At 36.1% G+C, this 13,312-nt stretch overlaps 1 protein-coding gene and 1 long non-coding RNA gene across 3 annotated transcripts in view; one reads left to right on the top strand and one right to left on the bottom strand.

Moving 5' to 3' along the window:
• The window catches only part of SLC5A7 (solute carrier family 5 member 7), a 25,645-nt gene extending 18,022 nt beyond the window's left edge, over positions 1-7,623 (top strand). For both annotated transcript variants that reach the window (XM_027069397.2, XM_015074772.3), the window contains 3 exons: positions 294-447; positions 4,230-4,447; positions 5,721-7,623. In XM_027069397.2, coding sequence (XP_026925198.1) covers positions 294-447; positions 4,230-4,447; positions 5,721-6,347 — 999 coding nt within the window. In that variant the 3' untranslated portion in view covers positions 6,348-7,623. The remainder of the gene's footprint in view (positions 1-293; positions 448-4,229; positions 4,448-5,720) is intronic.
• The window catches only part of LOC113602440 (uncharacterized), a 20,868-nt gene extending 7,556 nt beyond the window's left edge, over positions 1-13,312 (bottom strand). The window contains exons 1-2 of the long non-coding RNA XR_003423866.2: positions 13,180-13,312; positions 9,516-9,681 (exon numbers count right to left, since the gene is read on the bottom strand). This is a non-coding gene — a long non-coding RNA (uncharacterized LOC113602440). The remainder of the gene's footprint in view (positions 1-9,515; positions 9,682-13,179) is intronic.

Raw genomic sequence — 13,312 nt, 5'->3', positions numbered from 1 at the left:
GAACCTCCAGATGAAAACAAAGCTAAGGCTTCTGGGCTTCTGGGTAGTTGTAATGCAGCTTAAAGTAGGGAAACCAAAGAATAGAAAAGATTGTGTGATATAATTATGAAGGAAAAAACTTGAAGAAATTCTTTGCAGTTGAAAATGTGATGATTGCAGTTGAGATGTTTGGCATGTATGAGAGCCATACAAATGACTACTGTGCATGTAACTGTACAACTTCTTATTTAAAAAATACCTAATAGATGTTATTTGCCTCTAATTTATTCTGAGTCCCTGCTGTTCCCATGCAGATGCTGGGTGGAATCCCATGGCAAGCCTACTTCCAGAGGGTCCTCTCTTCATCCTCAGCCACCTATGCTCAAGTGTTGTCATTCCTGGCAGCTTTTGGGTGCCTGGTGATGGCTTTACCAGCCATACTCATTGGGGCCATTGGAGCATCAACAGGTATATCTCTTGTAACTTCACTAATGGACCCACTGAGGCTTCACTGAAGTGACCAATTACCACCCAGCCGGCTTCCCTCCCCCATTTTCCCTCTTATCCACACATAGTTGATTGTTTCTCATCATATTCATATACAGACATTTGTTATAGCACTCAAACAATTGTATTTTAGCTCCATGCCTCCAAAAAGCGTTTGATTGCTCTCCCCACCAATAAAACATTTGTGAGCATGCCCTTCCCCCCCGCCCCCCTTGCTGGTATACTTATCAATTGTGTCTATGTAATCCTGTTAACAATGTTTCTCAACCAAGGTGCACATAGACATCATCTGGGGAGGGGAAGGGACTCTTGAAAAAAATACCCATTTCTATCCTACCCCACAGGGATTTTATTTTAATAATCTAAGATGGATCCTGAGAGCAGTGGTTTCTAAAGCTGCTTGGTGGCTCAAAGTGCAGCCCAAGTTGAGAGCCACTGGCTTAGAAATTTACCTGACACCTACAGACCACTTTGAACTTGAGATTCCTTATTTACATTTTTTATAGTTTGCTAATTACAAGTTTTCTTTCTTGGAGAAATCAATAAGTAAGTTTTCAAGATAAAGATAAACTCAAGGCACTAAGTAACTTAGAGAATAATTTACTCAAAATCAGTAAAAAAAAAAAAAAAAAAGCATAATGAAATGCTTATCTCCCAGTAGCCTCTATCTAGAACATTTTTAAAATCTCACCCTTAATTTTACTGAACTTGTTAATTACTCTTGATGCATATATATATCTATGCTATGCAGCTTCCAAAGGTATTTCATGAAAATACAACACAATAATCCAAATTCAAGGGGGTCCTGTAGGTAAAGGTCATTAAAACAGATTAAAGAAGCTTACCTTTTACTCTGCTGTGTTTGTAAAGTTGATACAGGATAATACTCATGTGGCTACTTTTATTTTCAATTAGTACAGCTGTTTATTAGATTATTTAACTTTTACAAGAAGTAGTCATGATTCATAATGTACACTCTTCATTCCAATTGTTCATCCATGACATAAACAAACACTTAACAAGATGACTGACAAAGGTGATTATATGCCTTTGAATAAAAGATAGCATTTATGTCACAATCAGAAAACAGATCCGGCCATCAGGAGCACTCATGCATATGTGCATGTATGTGTGCGTGTGTGTATGTGTGTGTATTGTAGGGCAACACACTGAAAAACACAATGTCAGCTATTTTTTTGGAATAGGTTCATATTCTTGGTTGTTGTTTCTGGTACCATAATATCTCAAGGAATGCTGTAAAATTGGCTTCAACAAAGCATGGGTTTGAACTGTAGTGGAAAATGGGGGAATAAAAAAATAGTAGGATCCAAGGGAAACCACTCTTATTCAGTCCTGTACTTATGCCATCAAAGAAGTTCAGCAAATAAAAAAGGAGCTATAGTAATGTACATTTAAAGATTCCATTTTATTCTTCAGCACATAATGGTACAAACAGTAAAGAACTATATATTCAAAGATAAACTTTTTTTGTTTGTTTTTCACCACTATTTTCTCCATCTTGTGTGGTGCACAACAGGATATTTTTTGTAACCCTTACAATGAAGCCTTCATAGCCATTCTGTAAATAATATGCAAAAGCATATTAGCACAATGCAGAATTACCTTTGTTAAAAAATAAATTTAAAGATGTAATTCCTTCTATGAATTCTAGAGTTCAGCAGGCAAACATATCATAAAATTTAAAGGATCTTATAGCATATTTTACTAGTGGTTCACCTGAGATTCTGTTGGAGAAGCATAGTATTAATGTTGGTGAGTCTTAGACTGCTAATTGATAGGTTTGTATAATTCAAAACACTCAGTTGTATGAAAAATTAATGGTTCATGAAATCAAGCCCTGCATTGGGCTCTGCTCTGACAGCACAGAGCCTGCTTGGGATTCTCTCTCCTCTCTCTCTGCCCCTCCCCAGTTCATGCGTGCACACTGTCTCTTTCTCTAAATAAATAAACTTTAATTCATAGATACATGCATAAATAATGGAAAATTTTGGAAAATAATGCTGACCGTGTTGAATTGATCATGCAATTCCTTCAATTATGGTAAAAAACTTAAATTTTCTGAAATAAAAAAATACAGTGTTTTATTTTATTTATAGTATCAATATCAGGAATAATTTCCAAGTTTCAAATTTTAAAACTTAAAAGCACATTTACCATTTTATTTTTTCAAAAAACCTTTTATATATTTCAAGAAACTTCATGTTGCCTACTTTAGCTTTTTAAAAAATGTTTCGAACATTTACATACATTCTTCTCTGTATGAAAATGTACAGTTGTATAATTTATGTATGTAGTTTTTCTTCTTTTTTCTTTTTTTAATGTTTATTTATTTTTCAGGGGGGGGGGCAGAGAGAGAGGGGGACAGAGGATCTGAAGCAGGCTCTGTGCTGACAACAGATAACCTGATGCAGGGCTTGCTTGAACTCATGAACTGTGAGATCATGACCTGAGCCGAAGTCTGATGCTTAACCGACTGAGCCACCCAGGTGCCCCATGTATGTAGTTTTTCTAAGTCAGCTTCACAGTGTTATTTTGTGAAGATCACATAAATTGATAGTATTCTGTAATTAAATTTTACTCCAAAGGTCAATCTATCGAATTAACTATAATTTGGTGAATTCCCAGATTTGGCTGAATATTATCATCATTCAGACATATGCAATCAGAATATTTCAGGATAGGGATGTAGGACTCTGCATTTTAAAGGCATGCATGAGAGATCCCAATGTTCATTCAAGTTTGCAAAACACTGGATTAATCCAATGGTGATTCTTCCTTTTATTTCTTGCTTTAACAAGATCAGGCACTTGCCATCCTCTGCCCATTTTTTTCCTTATCCTCACAACTATCAAACTGATTCATTGCTTTTAATAGCCTGGCCCACAGACTTAGCCAGAGATGTGCTGCAAAACATTGCCTGTATACCTCTGATGCACATGCCCTCCTGCTTCCTCAGGAGTCCTTTTGCCTCTTATGTTTTGAGTTCTGTTACATGGAGTTCAAAAACCTCCTGAAAATGTCAGCCTCATACCTGCACTTTCTACTCAATAAAACAAGGACTTTGCTTTATCTATCATGCCTCCTATTTCAAGTAAGTGGAATTCAATGCAAGAAGGGATTTAGTTGGGAGAAAAACAATGCTGAGGGAGCTCCAAAACCAAGTTTATATACAGGAAAAGGATGGATGAGAATAACCTCACTATTGTCTATCCATTAATGCTTCTATGACTAAAGACTTAGGACTGAAACAGTACTTGTCCCCTCATACCTCCAACTGGCTGAAGAAATAATCTATGCTTTTGTTTTATAACATTTTTTCTGTGTTTCTGTACAATTTGCTGTACAACTGCAGAAAAGAAATAGATAATAGGCAGGTAGTAGATAAATGAATAGATAGATGATAGATAGCTGGTGATAGATAGATGATAGATGATAGATAGATAGATGATAGATAGATAACAGGTCTTGTGAATAGGGCTAAGTGTAACCAAAACCCATTAGAAGCCAGAGTTGAATATAAGACCATTTCACTTGACCAGTACATGGATTTCCTATCTACTTAGACCAACGTACCTAATTATACTAATTACACTTCTCTGATCAGACTAATTCATACATTCTGAATTTATTTCAAAAGCTCCCAGAGAATAAGATGACCCCCAAATGGATAAAGAGCATGTGGTTCTTTAGTTATTATTATATTTGTCATTTCTATTCAACAGACTGGAACCAGACTACATATAAGCCTCTAGATCCCAAGGACAACGATGAAGCAGACATGATTTTACCAATTGTTCTGAAGTACCTCTGCCCTGTGTACATCTCTTTCTTTGGTCTCGGTGCAGTTTCTGCTGCTGTTATGTCATCAGCAGATTCTTCTATCTTGTCAGCAAGTTCCATGTTTGCCCGGAACATCTACCAGCTTTCATTCAGACAAAATGTAAGAACAGTCTTTTCCAGTGTAGCATTATTGCTTTTGTCATCATTGCATTTATTTTATCTGTAATATTATATATTTACTAATATCCTATATTAAAATCTGACCCTACTCTGATTAAGCACACAAGATTAAATAATGCTGAATTTTATTTATGCTGTATATGAATATTTTTAATGCATCTTACTATTCATGTTAGTATGTAAGGGAACAAACCAACGCAAGCATTTTTCAAGAGGTACAGTCATATTGCTACAATTCACATTTCTTGTCTTTCTAATGAAAGTAATGAAACCCAAAACATCTTAGAAAAACTTTGAGTTTAATCATGTACTATAAGAAACTTGAAGCAGAGCATGGTGAGTACGTTATTTTGTGGTCATTTGTGTAGCATCTGCCCCACCCTTCACTTGAACTCCCAAGTCCATGTTCATGAGAAAATAGCCTCTCAGTGTGATTGTCCTTAATGAATCAAGTGGGTGCAGAACAGGGCTATTGTGTCACTGAGCGGCCAGGAGTTCCTGCCCACCTTCTTCCTTCACTAAGGCTTTGTTCTTTGTTTTTCCCTAGTTTTCTAGGTCATAGTTAACAAAATGGCCCCACATGTTTTTAAGGTGGCTGGCCTTAAAGATGGTAGGACTCCTAGAAGAGAGGAAAGAAGGGTGGGCCATGCACCCTCCTGGCCACATAAGAACTATTCCTTAATATGAAAAGTACATGAAATCCTCTCTTCATTATTTTTTTTTTAATTTTTTAATGTTTATTTCTTTTTGAGAGAGAGAGAGACAGAGCATGAGCCGGGGAGGGGCAGAGAGGGAGACACAGAATCTGTAACGGGCTCCAGGCTTTGAGCTGTCAGCACAGAGCCCGATGCGGGGCTTGAACTCATGAACCCCTGAGGTCATGACCTGAGTCGAAGTCAGTCGCTTAACCAGCTGAGCCACCCAGGCACCCCATCTCTTGCATTATTATTCCCCTGTGACAGCACAGAAGCTCCTCTCACCTCTCCCCCTGCATATTCAGAGAAAAGCGCAGCTGACCTGTGCTTCCTGCACAAGACACACAGAAACCTCTCCCAAAGGCCCGCTAGGGAAGCCACCTGGATTGCTTGCTTCCTATACTGTCGTTTAGGTTGGTTTTGCCTGCAATGAGCTATTTGAAGTCAAATGAGGGGAATTGTTTAGACCTGCTTTAAAGCACAGAAATGCATTTCATTCTTCACTTAAATGAGCCAGTGCACTGTGTGAAAAGCTGTCACTGTGGCATTTTCTTGCAGGCATCAGACAAGGAAATCATCTGGGTTATGCGAATCACAGTGTTTGTGTTTGGAGCTTCTGCCACAGCCATGGCCTTGCTGACGAAGACTGTGTATGGGCTCTGGTACCTCAGCTCAGACCTCGTTTACATCATCATCTTCCCGCAGCTGCTCTGTGTGCTCTTCGTCAAGGGAACCAACACGTATGGGGCTGTGGCAGGTTATGTGTCTGGCCTTTTCTTGAGAATAACTGGCGGGGAGCCATATCTGTACCTGCAGCCCTTGATCTTTTATCCTGGTTATTACCCTGATAAGAATGGCATATATAATCAGAGATTCCCATTTAAAACCCTTTCCATGGTTACCTCATTCTTGTCCAACATTTGCATCTCCTATCTAGCCAAATATCTATTTGAGAGTGGAACCTTGCCACCCAAATTAGATGTGTTTGATGCTGTTGTTGCAAGGCACAGTGAAGAAAACATGGATAAGACAATTCTGGTCAAAAATGAAAATATTAAATTAGATGAACTTGCACCTGTCAAGCCCCGACAGAGCATAACTCTCAGCTCAACTTTTACCAATAAGGAGGCCTTCCTCAACATTGATTCAAGTCCAGAAGGGTCTGGGACTGAAGATAACTCCTAATGACCCCATCCACATAAAATACTGCTTTCACAAACAGAGTGTTATAGCAGGCTAGTCCAGGAAAGATGGGTTGCATCATATAAAAAATATACTTAAAAAATAAACAGCATTCAGGTGGATAAAAATCCATATAAAAGTGCAGTTGCACAAATGCAAGCCAAGTTAGAAGGAATCATGTATGAAAGCAACAGATTGCTTTCTCATCGGTATTTCTCATCCTCGTTTGACTCTGACTCTAGATATTTTTGTTAAATATTCAAAAGTGAATTAAGCCCCACTCAAAGAACAGAGGGTTAGAGTATTTATCTTTATTCAGAAAAAAGAAGTAGGTATGAAACAGCCAAGGAAATTCAGTAGACTTGCTCTAGACCTTGTCTGCTAATGCACTAGTAGGTCTGGTTTATTTTCATGATGAAGTTCAGAGAGTAACTTGCCATCACTCAAATGAATGGTGCAAGAAATTAATGGGTGATTGTCCTGGTGTCCTGATGGTTAACCTATTCTTGCATCTTCTGAACTAGAACATTTGCTGAATATGCAATTTGTTTCTCTTTGTAGTGACACACATTATTCTGAGCACAGGCAAAGCAAACACATATGCAAAATACTGTGTCGTGGAATTTCTTTATGCACAAGGTAATAGGAAAAGTAGAATCCATCTTTGTAGAGGACCACTGGCTCCTCTGAGTGTGCCTAACAGCTACCATGTGTATTGAGAAGCATACCTAGAGTATGGAAGGCATGATTATTAGACATCCTTAAAGCAATAAATCAAGAAGGCCATTAAGCAGAAAGTGACAAGAGCAGGTTTTTGTCTTCATCTAAAGTTTATAAAGTTTTGCTTCATGATAAAAGAAGTAGTGTCCCATATTACTATCTAAATTGGTACTGGAAGTGAAATTGAGCCTTATCTAAGGTGAGATAACAGTATAGCGCCAATTAAGATTAGTGAGAGACAAATGGCACCTCCTGATAAAACTAGAAAAATAAAACCCTCTCAATTTTGGATATTCATTAGTGAAGATGATTTAATGTTAAGAGAGTGACTCTGTGGCACTTTTTGCAAAAGCCAGTCTTAGGTACTAGACAAATCATCACTACAAAAAGTAGACAGTGAATTTTAAGATGCAGATGAAAGAAGAAAATAAAAATAAGTCCTAAAGGGAAAAAGCCATCAATTTTAACATTTGGTGTCCACATAACTTTCATGAGGTTGGTCATTAAATATTATTTTGCTCCTTTTCTGGAGTTAAAAAATATGTGTGTGTGTGTGTGTGCGTGTATATATAGAGTGTATATATATATATATGTGTGTATATATATATATACACACGCACACACATGTATATGTATATATTTATATTTTTATTTATTTATTTATTTATTTATTTCATGGTTTGTACCATTTTAGAATTTTAAATGCTTTCCCTGTAGCCACATTATAGAAATAACCAGGGCTATGTCTACAAAAGCAGAGTGAATTGATGAGCTAAAAAATTATCTGAGCATTTGATCAAATAAAGAAAGGCACCATGACTTATTTAAACTAAAACATTTTGTCCAAAAATGTTTCTGTTTTGCAATTCATAGATAAAATGAAGTTAATTCAGTGTTCAACGTTAAGTATGAAAGTGTTGTTCAGGAAGTTACAATTCCTTTTTTAAAAAATTTTAATTGCCTTAAAGCATCAAATGACACATGAGATAAATTCACAGGTGATTCTTAGAATATGAATTAGATAATTCTACCTGTTGTAATATCCCATATTTTAATGCTTTATCAAAACTTGATGGAGAATATGATGTCGCATTCAGAATGCTTATAGAACATCATCTATACTTTGGGGCATCTGGGTGACTCAGTCCGTTAAATGTCCAATTCTTGATTTCAGCTCAAGTCATGATCTCACAGTTGTGAGATCAAGCCCTACATGGAGATCCACATTGGACATGAAGCCTGCTTGCTTAAGATTCTCCCTCTCTCTGTCTCTCTGTCTCTGTCTCTATCTCTATCTCTATCTCTATCTCCATCTCCCTCTGCCCCTCCCCAGGTCACACACACTCTCTCTCTCATAAATAAAAACATCATCTATACTTAAATAAAAAGAGAATTCTTTTTACTCATCTATTTGCTCATAATCTACTCCATGCCTTTTACCCAATAGAGCACTTGGAAGGAGCACATTTTTGGAAGCAGTGTGGGAATCCCAAGGTTCTCAGACATGGATGGAGAGAACTGGGCATGAATCTCACTAAGGACAAAGTGCAATTATGGAAACATTTGGCATGGAAAGTGATTAATTGTTGGGGACTACAGTTCCTGACGCATCTAGTCTTTCCAATGTACCATGCTCTCCAGCACACTGCCTGAATAATTATTTTTATGCATTCCATCACCCTAAGTTTTTGTACAACTTATTTATGGATCAGCTTCCATAGAAGACATCACCCATATTGTAATAGAGTAAGTGGGCATGTAGAGTCTCTTTGAAGATGTTATAGTTCATAATTTTGTTGGGCAACAGTTGTCCAAATATGCTCAATATGTGCAATAACCATATTTAAATCCAGTGAAAAAGAATAAATATTAACAGTGAAAATTTCTTCCACTCCATTTATTTTGTAATAGCAGAAAGATAAAAAGGGAAAAAAGTTTAACTCATCTAAAACATTAAAAACTAGGCAACTTAAAATGATATAAGCCAATAAAAAATGTTCTTTTTTAAAAATTTTTTAGTGTTTACTTATTTTTGAGAGAAAGAGGCAGAGACACAGAGTGTGAGTGGGGAAGGGGCAGAGAGAGACACAGAATCTGAAGCAGGCTCCAGGCTCTGAGCTGTCAGCACAGAGCCCGACTAGGGGCAAGAACTAACCATGAGATCAAGCTTAACTGACTGAGCCACCCAGGCACCCTGACAATGTTCTATTTTTATTTGATACATTATTTCATACCTACTCTCAAACTAGATTTATAAAAATCTAATTTAGTATAAAATACACTTACAAATGTGCTAAATATTAACAAGATGATTTTTTAAAAGGACAAAAAAAATGTTGACGATCAAAAAGAATGAAACAGCAATCACAGGATGTTTACTTAGGCTCATTTGCATGCATATTTCTCCATTTCCAAGGAAGAAACAAAGTTGTGACATGCAGAAGACAATACCTTATGCTCATCCCTCGCTCTGTGTTGACATCATGGGCAGTGCTGGAGGCTTTGTATACTTCCAGCTTTGCTCAGTGGACTTAATTTTCAAAAATCCATCCTCCATGAAAATAAAACGACAGAACATTTTAGACACTGGCTATATATTAACCTCTGGAGGCAATACCTGTGGATAAAGCATTAGAATAAAGCATATATTTTATTTTCATACTTCTACAATAATTGTAACATGTTTCTTGGATGATTTTAATGTGTTTTTTTCACACATATTTTCTAAAACATCAAGCTTGGACTGAAATGTCAATAAGCCTTCAAACTCTCAGTGTCAAAGTTCAACATCACTGCTACAGTTAATAGTAATGAATTTTATGTGAATGTAAAATGAATGTAAGCCGGAAATAAGTGAATTTAGTGGAATGGCTATTAGGTTTTTTAATTTAGAAATAATGAATTAACATTGTACTTTAAATATAAAGTGTAACATTTTCTTTTTAGTCTTCGAGAAAATTTACCCTGGCATAATGTATAATTTATTATAAGTTTGCTCCTGAGCAGACAGATATGTATAATGGTTCTAAATATATATTTTTGTCTGTCACAATACTATATAAACTATGCTTAAATTAAGTAGATTTTCAGCTATACATGTAAATGTTTTCAATGTAATGATATTGTATTAAATTGTCCTGGTGAGATTCAGGAGATCATTGTCTAGGCTTGGCTTTTTGGGGCCCTCTCTTAAAACAAATATAAGTGGTGCTTCCAGGCAACTATGCAATGGAATTGAAATAAACCATCTCATTGCTGGAACCTGTATAAATATGAAATGGAAATGTTGCACCTTGTATAAATCTTAGGGCAATATATGAATATCATGTCTCAAAACAATGTGAATTATTTTTCCTGGTCAAAGAAGTTCTGCCACCATACACAGTACTTTCTTTGAATCAAAGAAATCAGTAGACAGAATATCTCTTCCACTAATACCAAGAAATCTGCATCTTAAAAATCAAATAGCTGTTTGATAATTATTGACCTGGGATACACAACCAATCACTAAGAACTGGTTCTCATTATTCTCTATACTTTAATATCTCTCACCTAACTCTATCAAAGTGTCTTTAAACGTGTAACTATATATACCCTCAGAAGAACCTTGGCCCCTTAAGCCTAAATCATAAGCATGTGTGCCTCTGGGTATATAGAGAGAAGAGGTCTAGGATGAGCTTAAGGATGAATGAAGGAAAAGAATAAATAGGTATAGGAGGAAATATACCAATTTGTCTGCTATCATGGACCCACTACTGGAGAGTCTGTGTTTTGCTTTATCACAAATCTATACTACAGAAAATTAGGAGCTAGAAAAGACAATGTATATTGGAGCCTATGTATGCTTTCTTCATTTTACTCCTGTATTAAGAGAGTTTAATTTGATCATGAGCATTCTCTTAAGGCAGATATTCCAAGAGATCCAAAGAGCTACAAAGCTCTTTGTAAGACAAAGATAAGGACAAATTATTACTTCTTCATTTTTTTGTATAGTGACCCAAAGAAGAACCCCCAAATGGTAAAAAATATCCATCTCCTATTATTTAATACTTTGGAAAGTTTATTTATTTATTTTGAGAGACAGTGAGAGACAGAGCATGCAGGGGATGGGCAGAGAGAGGGAGAGAGAGATCCCAAGCAGGCTCTGCACTGAGTGCAGATGTGGGGCTCAAACTCGTGAACCGTGGGATCATGACCTGAGCTGAAACCAAGAGTCAGATGCTTAACTGAGCCACCCAGGCATCCCTCCTATTATTTAAATTCTCTATAATCAAAAAGCATATGGTAAATTTGTTTTTATTTTTGGTTGAAAAGCTATGGTTATATATTTAAAATAAGTACTGCCCTATGTACTTTGAAGCTAAAATGCTGTGTTGGTTTATTAATTTTGAACTAGAAGCAGTTAAAAACATAAACCAGGTAGGACCCAAAGCCTAATAAGAGTAGTGGATACTAATGAGAGGAATAAGTGAAAACCCCCCTGGTGTTGCTACAAAATTCAGCTGGAGTGAGTGAGCCATAGCACTAGAATGGCTCAGACTCCATGGCTTTTGGCCTTATTGTGGCATAACCTGGAAGACAGTAGGTGAGAGTGGAAAGGCAAAGTAAGACACATATAGCTCCCACTAACTACTTTGCCTTAGACTGAGGATCTCAATGGTATGACCAAGCCACTTAACCTCTGCAGCCTGATTCCCAAATGAAGATTGCATTTATCTGTTATTAGGCTGAAGTTATATGATACCTAAATGGTTAGGTGGTTAAATAGAACACAAACAATGTAAAAATATGGAAATATAAACATAGCACTCCAACTGAGAAAATTGGACAAAACCTATCTAGCTATTTGGGAAATTATTTTGCCTATGAATCTTGTCATATTCAACTAGTTTTAAACCTGGATTCTAAATTAGGGATGAAGAAAGAAGAGTCATGTTTTGAAATATATTGAGCTATAGGTTATATTTGCTTTATGTGGCTTTTCAAGGACCTAATGTAACAGAATTTTAGTGCTGTTCTGCATGCACTTAAATTATGGTCCATGGATGAATACAAAGTTAACAAGGAGTGACTAAATCTATGGGAAGTTTATCTCATTATTCATGTGGGAATTTTTAGGCAATACCACCTACCAAGAGTCCTTTGTGCTCAGAGTAAGGAATGGAAAGTCTATAGGAGGTTTGCAGGCTTGGAAAAGTCAATAAAAATTTCTTTAATTTAGTTATTTTGTATATTTCTGATCATTCCATTTAAAAGCATCACATAATCATTTTTTAAGATAAGAAAAATGAAAGAAGATTGAAAAAGCAAATTGTGTTTTTTTTAAAAAACTACTCAAAGCTGGCCTTTGAAGCTCATAAATGTTAATCCTTGGGCAGGAATGGAAATACGCTGGCGGATACCAATAGAAATTAACATGAAGTTTAAAAGCATCAGAATCCAGAAAGTATTGCAAACCATATTACTCTATATAGGTTAAAATGTCCCAAGAACAGATGGCCACGGGCATAAAGTGTGAGCTATGACTTAAGTGCAAGGAACAATCTGGGCTGAATCCATGCAAAGCAATTGCAGCCCAGACCACATTTGTCTGTGTTCACAGAGCGTGAATAGATACAATGGATGCCGCATGATTTATTTTCTGTTACTTAAGGTTGAATCAACATTTATCCTTCAGAAAAAATCTAACCCACATTGGCTTCCATTTCATAACAACTTACTTTTCATTTTATTTCAGTTTTTAGAATAAAATTTCTATTAAATAACACTAAGTTTAGTATTTCCTACATTTCACTTTTTGGAGAGAACTATAAAGCTCCAGTAAACCACTTGCTACTAGAGATTTTAAAACATAACATAAAATAAACCCATCTATCTGACAATGGCCTTATGAATATTTGATTCAGTCTTCTGTTTTTACATCTATTATTTTCAAAATAATTCTGAGATCACTGTTTTTAGAAAGATGGCTAAAAGGAAAAAGTTAAACTTAATTTTAGTTCACTTTACTTTCTAATTTAAGAAAAACTTTAGAGAATTTTAAACAACATAAGCTAAAGTAAAACAAGTTTTCAACATTCATGTTGATGACCTATTAGAAATTCTACTTTCTTACCTTCATCCCAGTTGAACCAAGGAGTTAGGAGATGGTACCCTTCATTCTTGGTTTAATCTTGAATGAGCTAATTGACCCTTCATGGTGCCAAGTAATTTTTTGTAAATGATGATCTTTAGAGTATAACTCTAAC

This window comes from Acinonyx jubatus, chromosome A3, assembly GCF_027475565.1.
Source record: "Acinonyx jubatus isolate Ajub_Pintada_27869175 chromosome A3, VMU_Ajub_asm_v1.0, whole genome shotgun sequence".
Lineage (NCBI taxonomy): Eukaryota > Metazoa > Chordata > Mammalia > Carnivora > Felidae > Acinonyx > Acinonyx jubatus.
The sequence above is the reverse complement of the archived record's forward strand: the minus strand, read 5'-3'. Positions and strand labels throughout refer to the sequence as shown.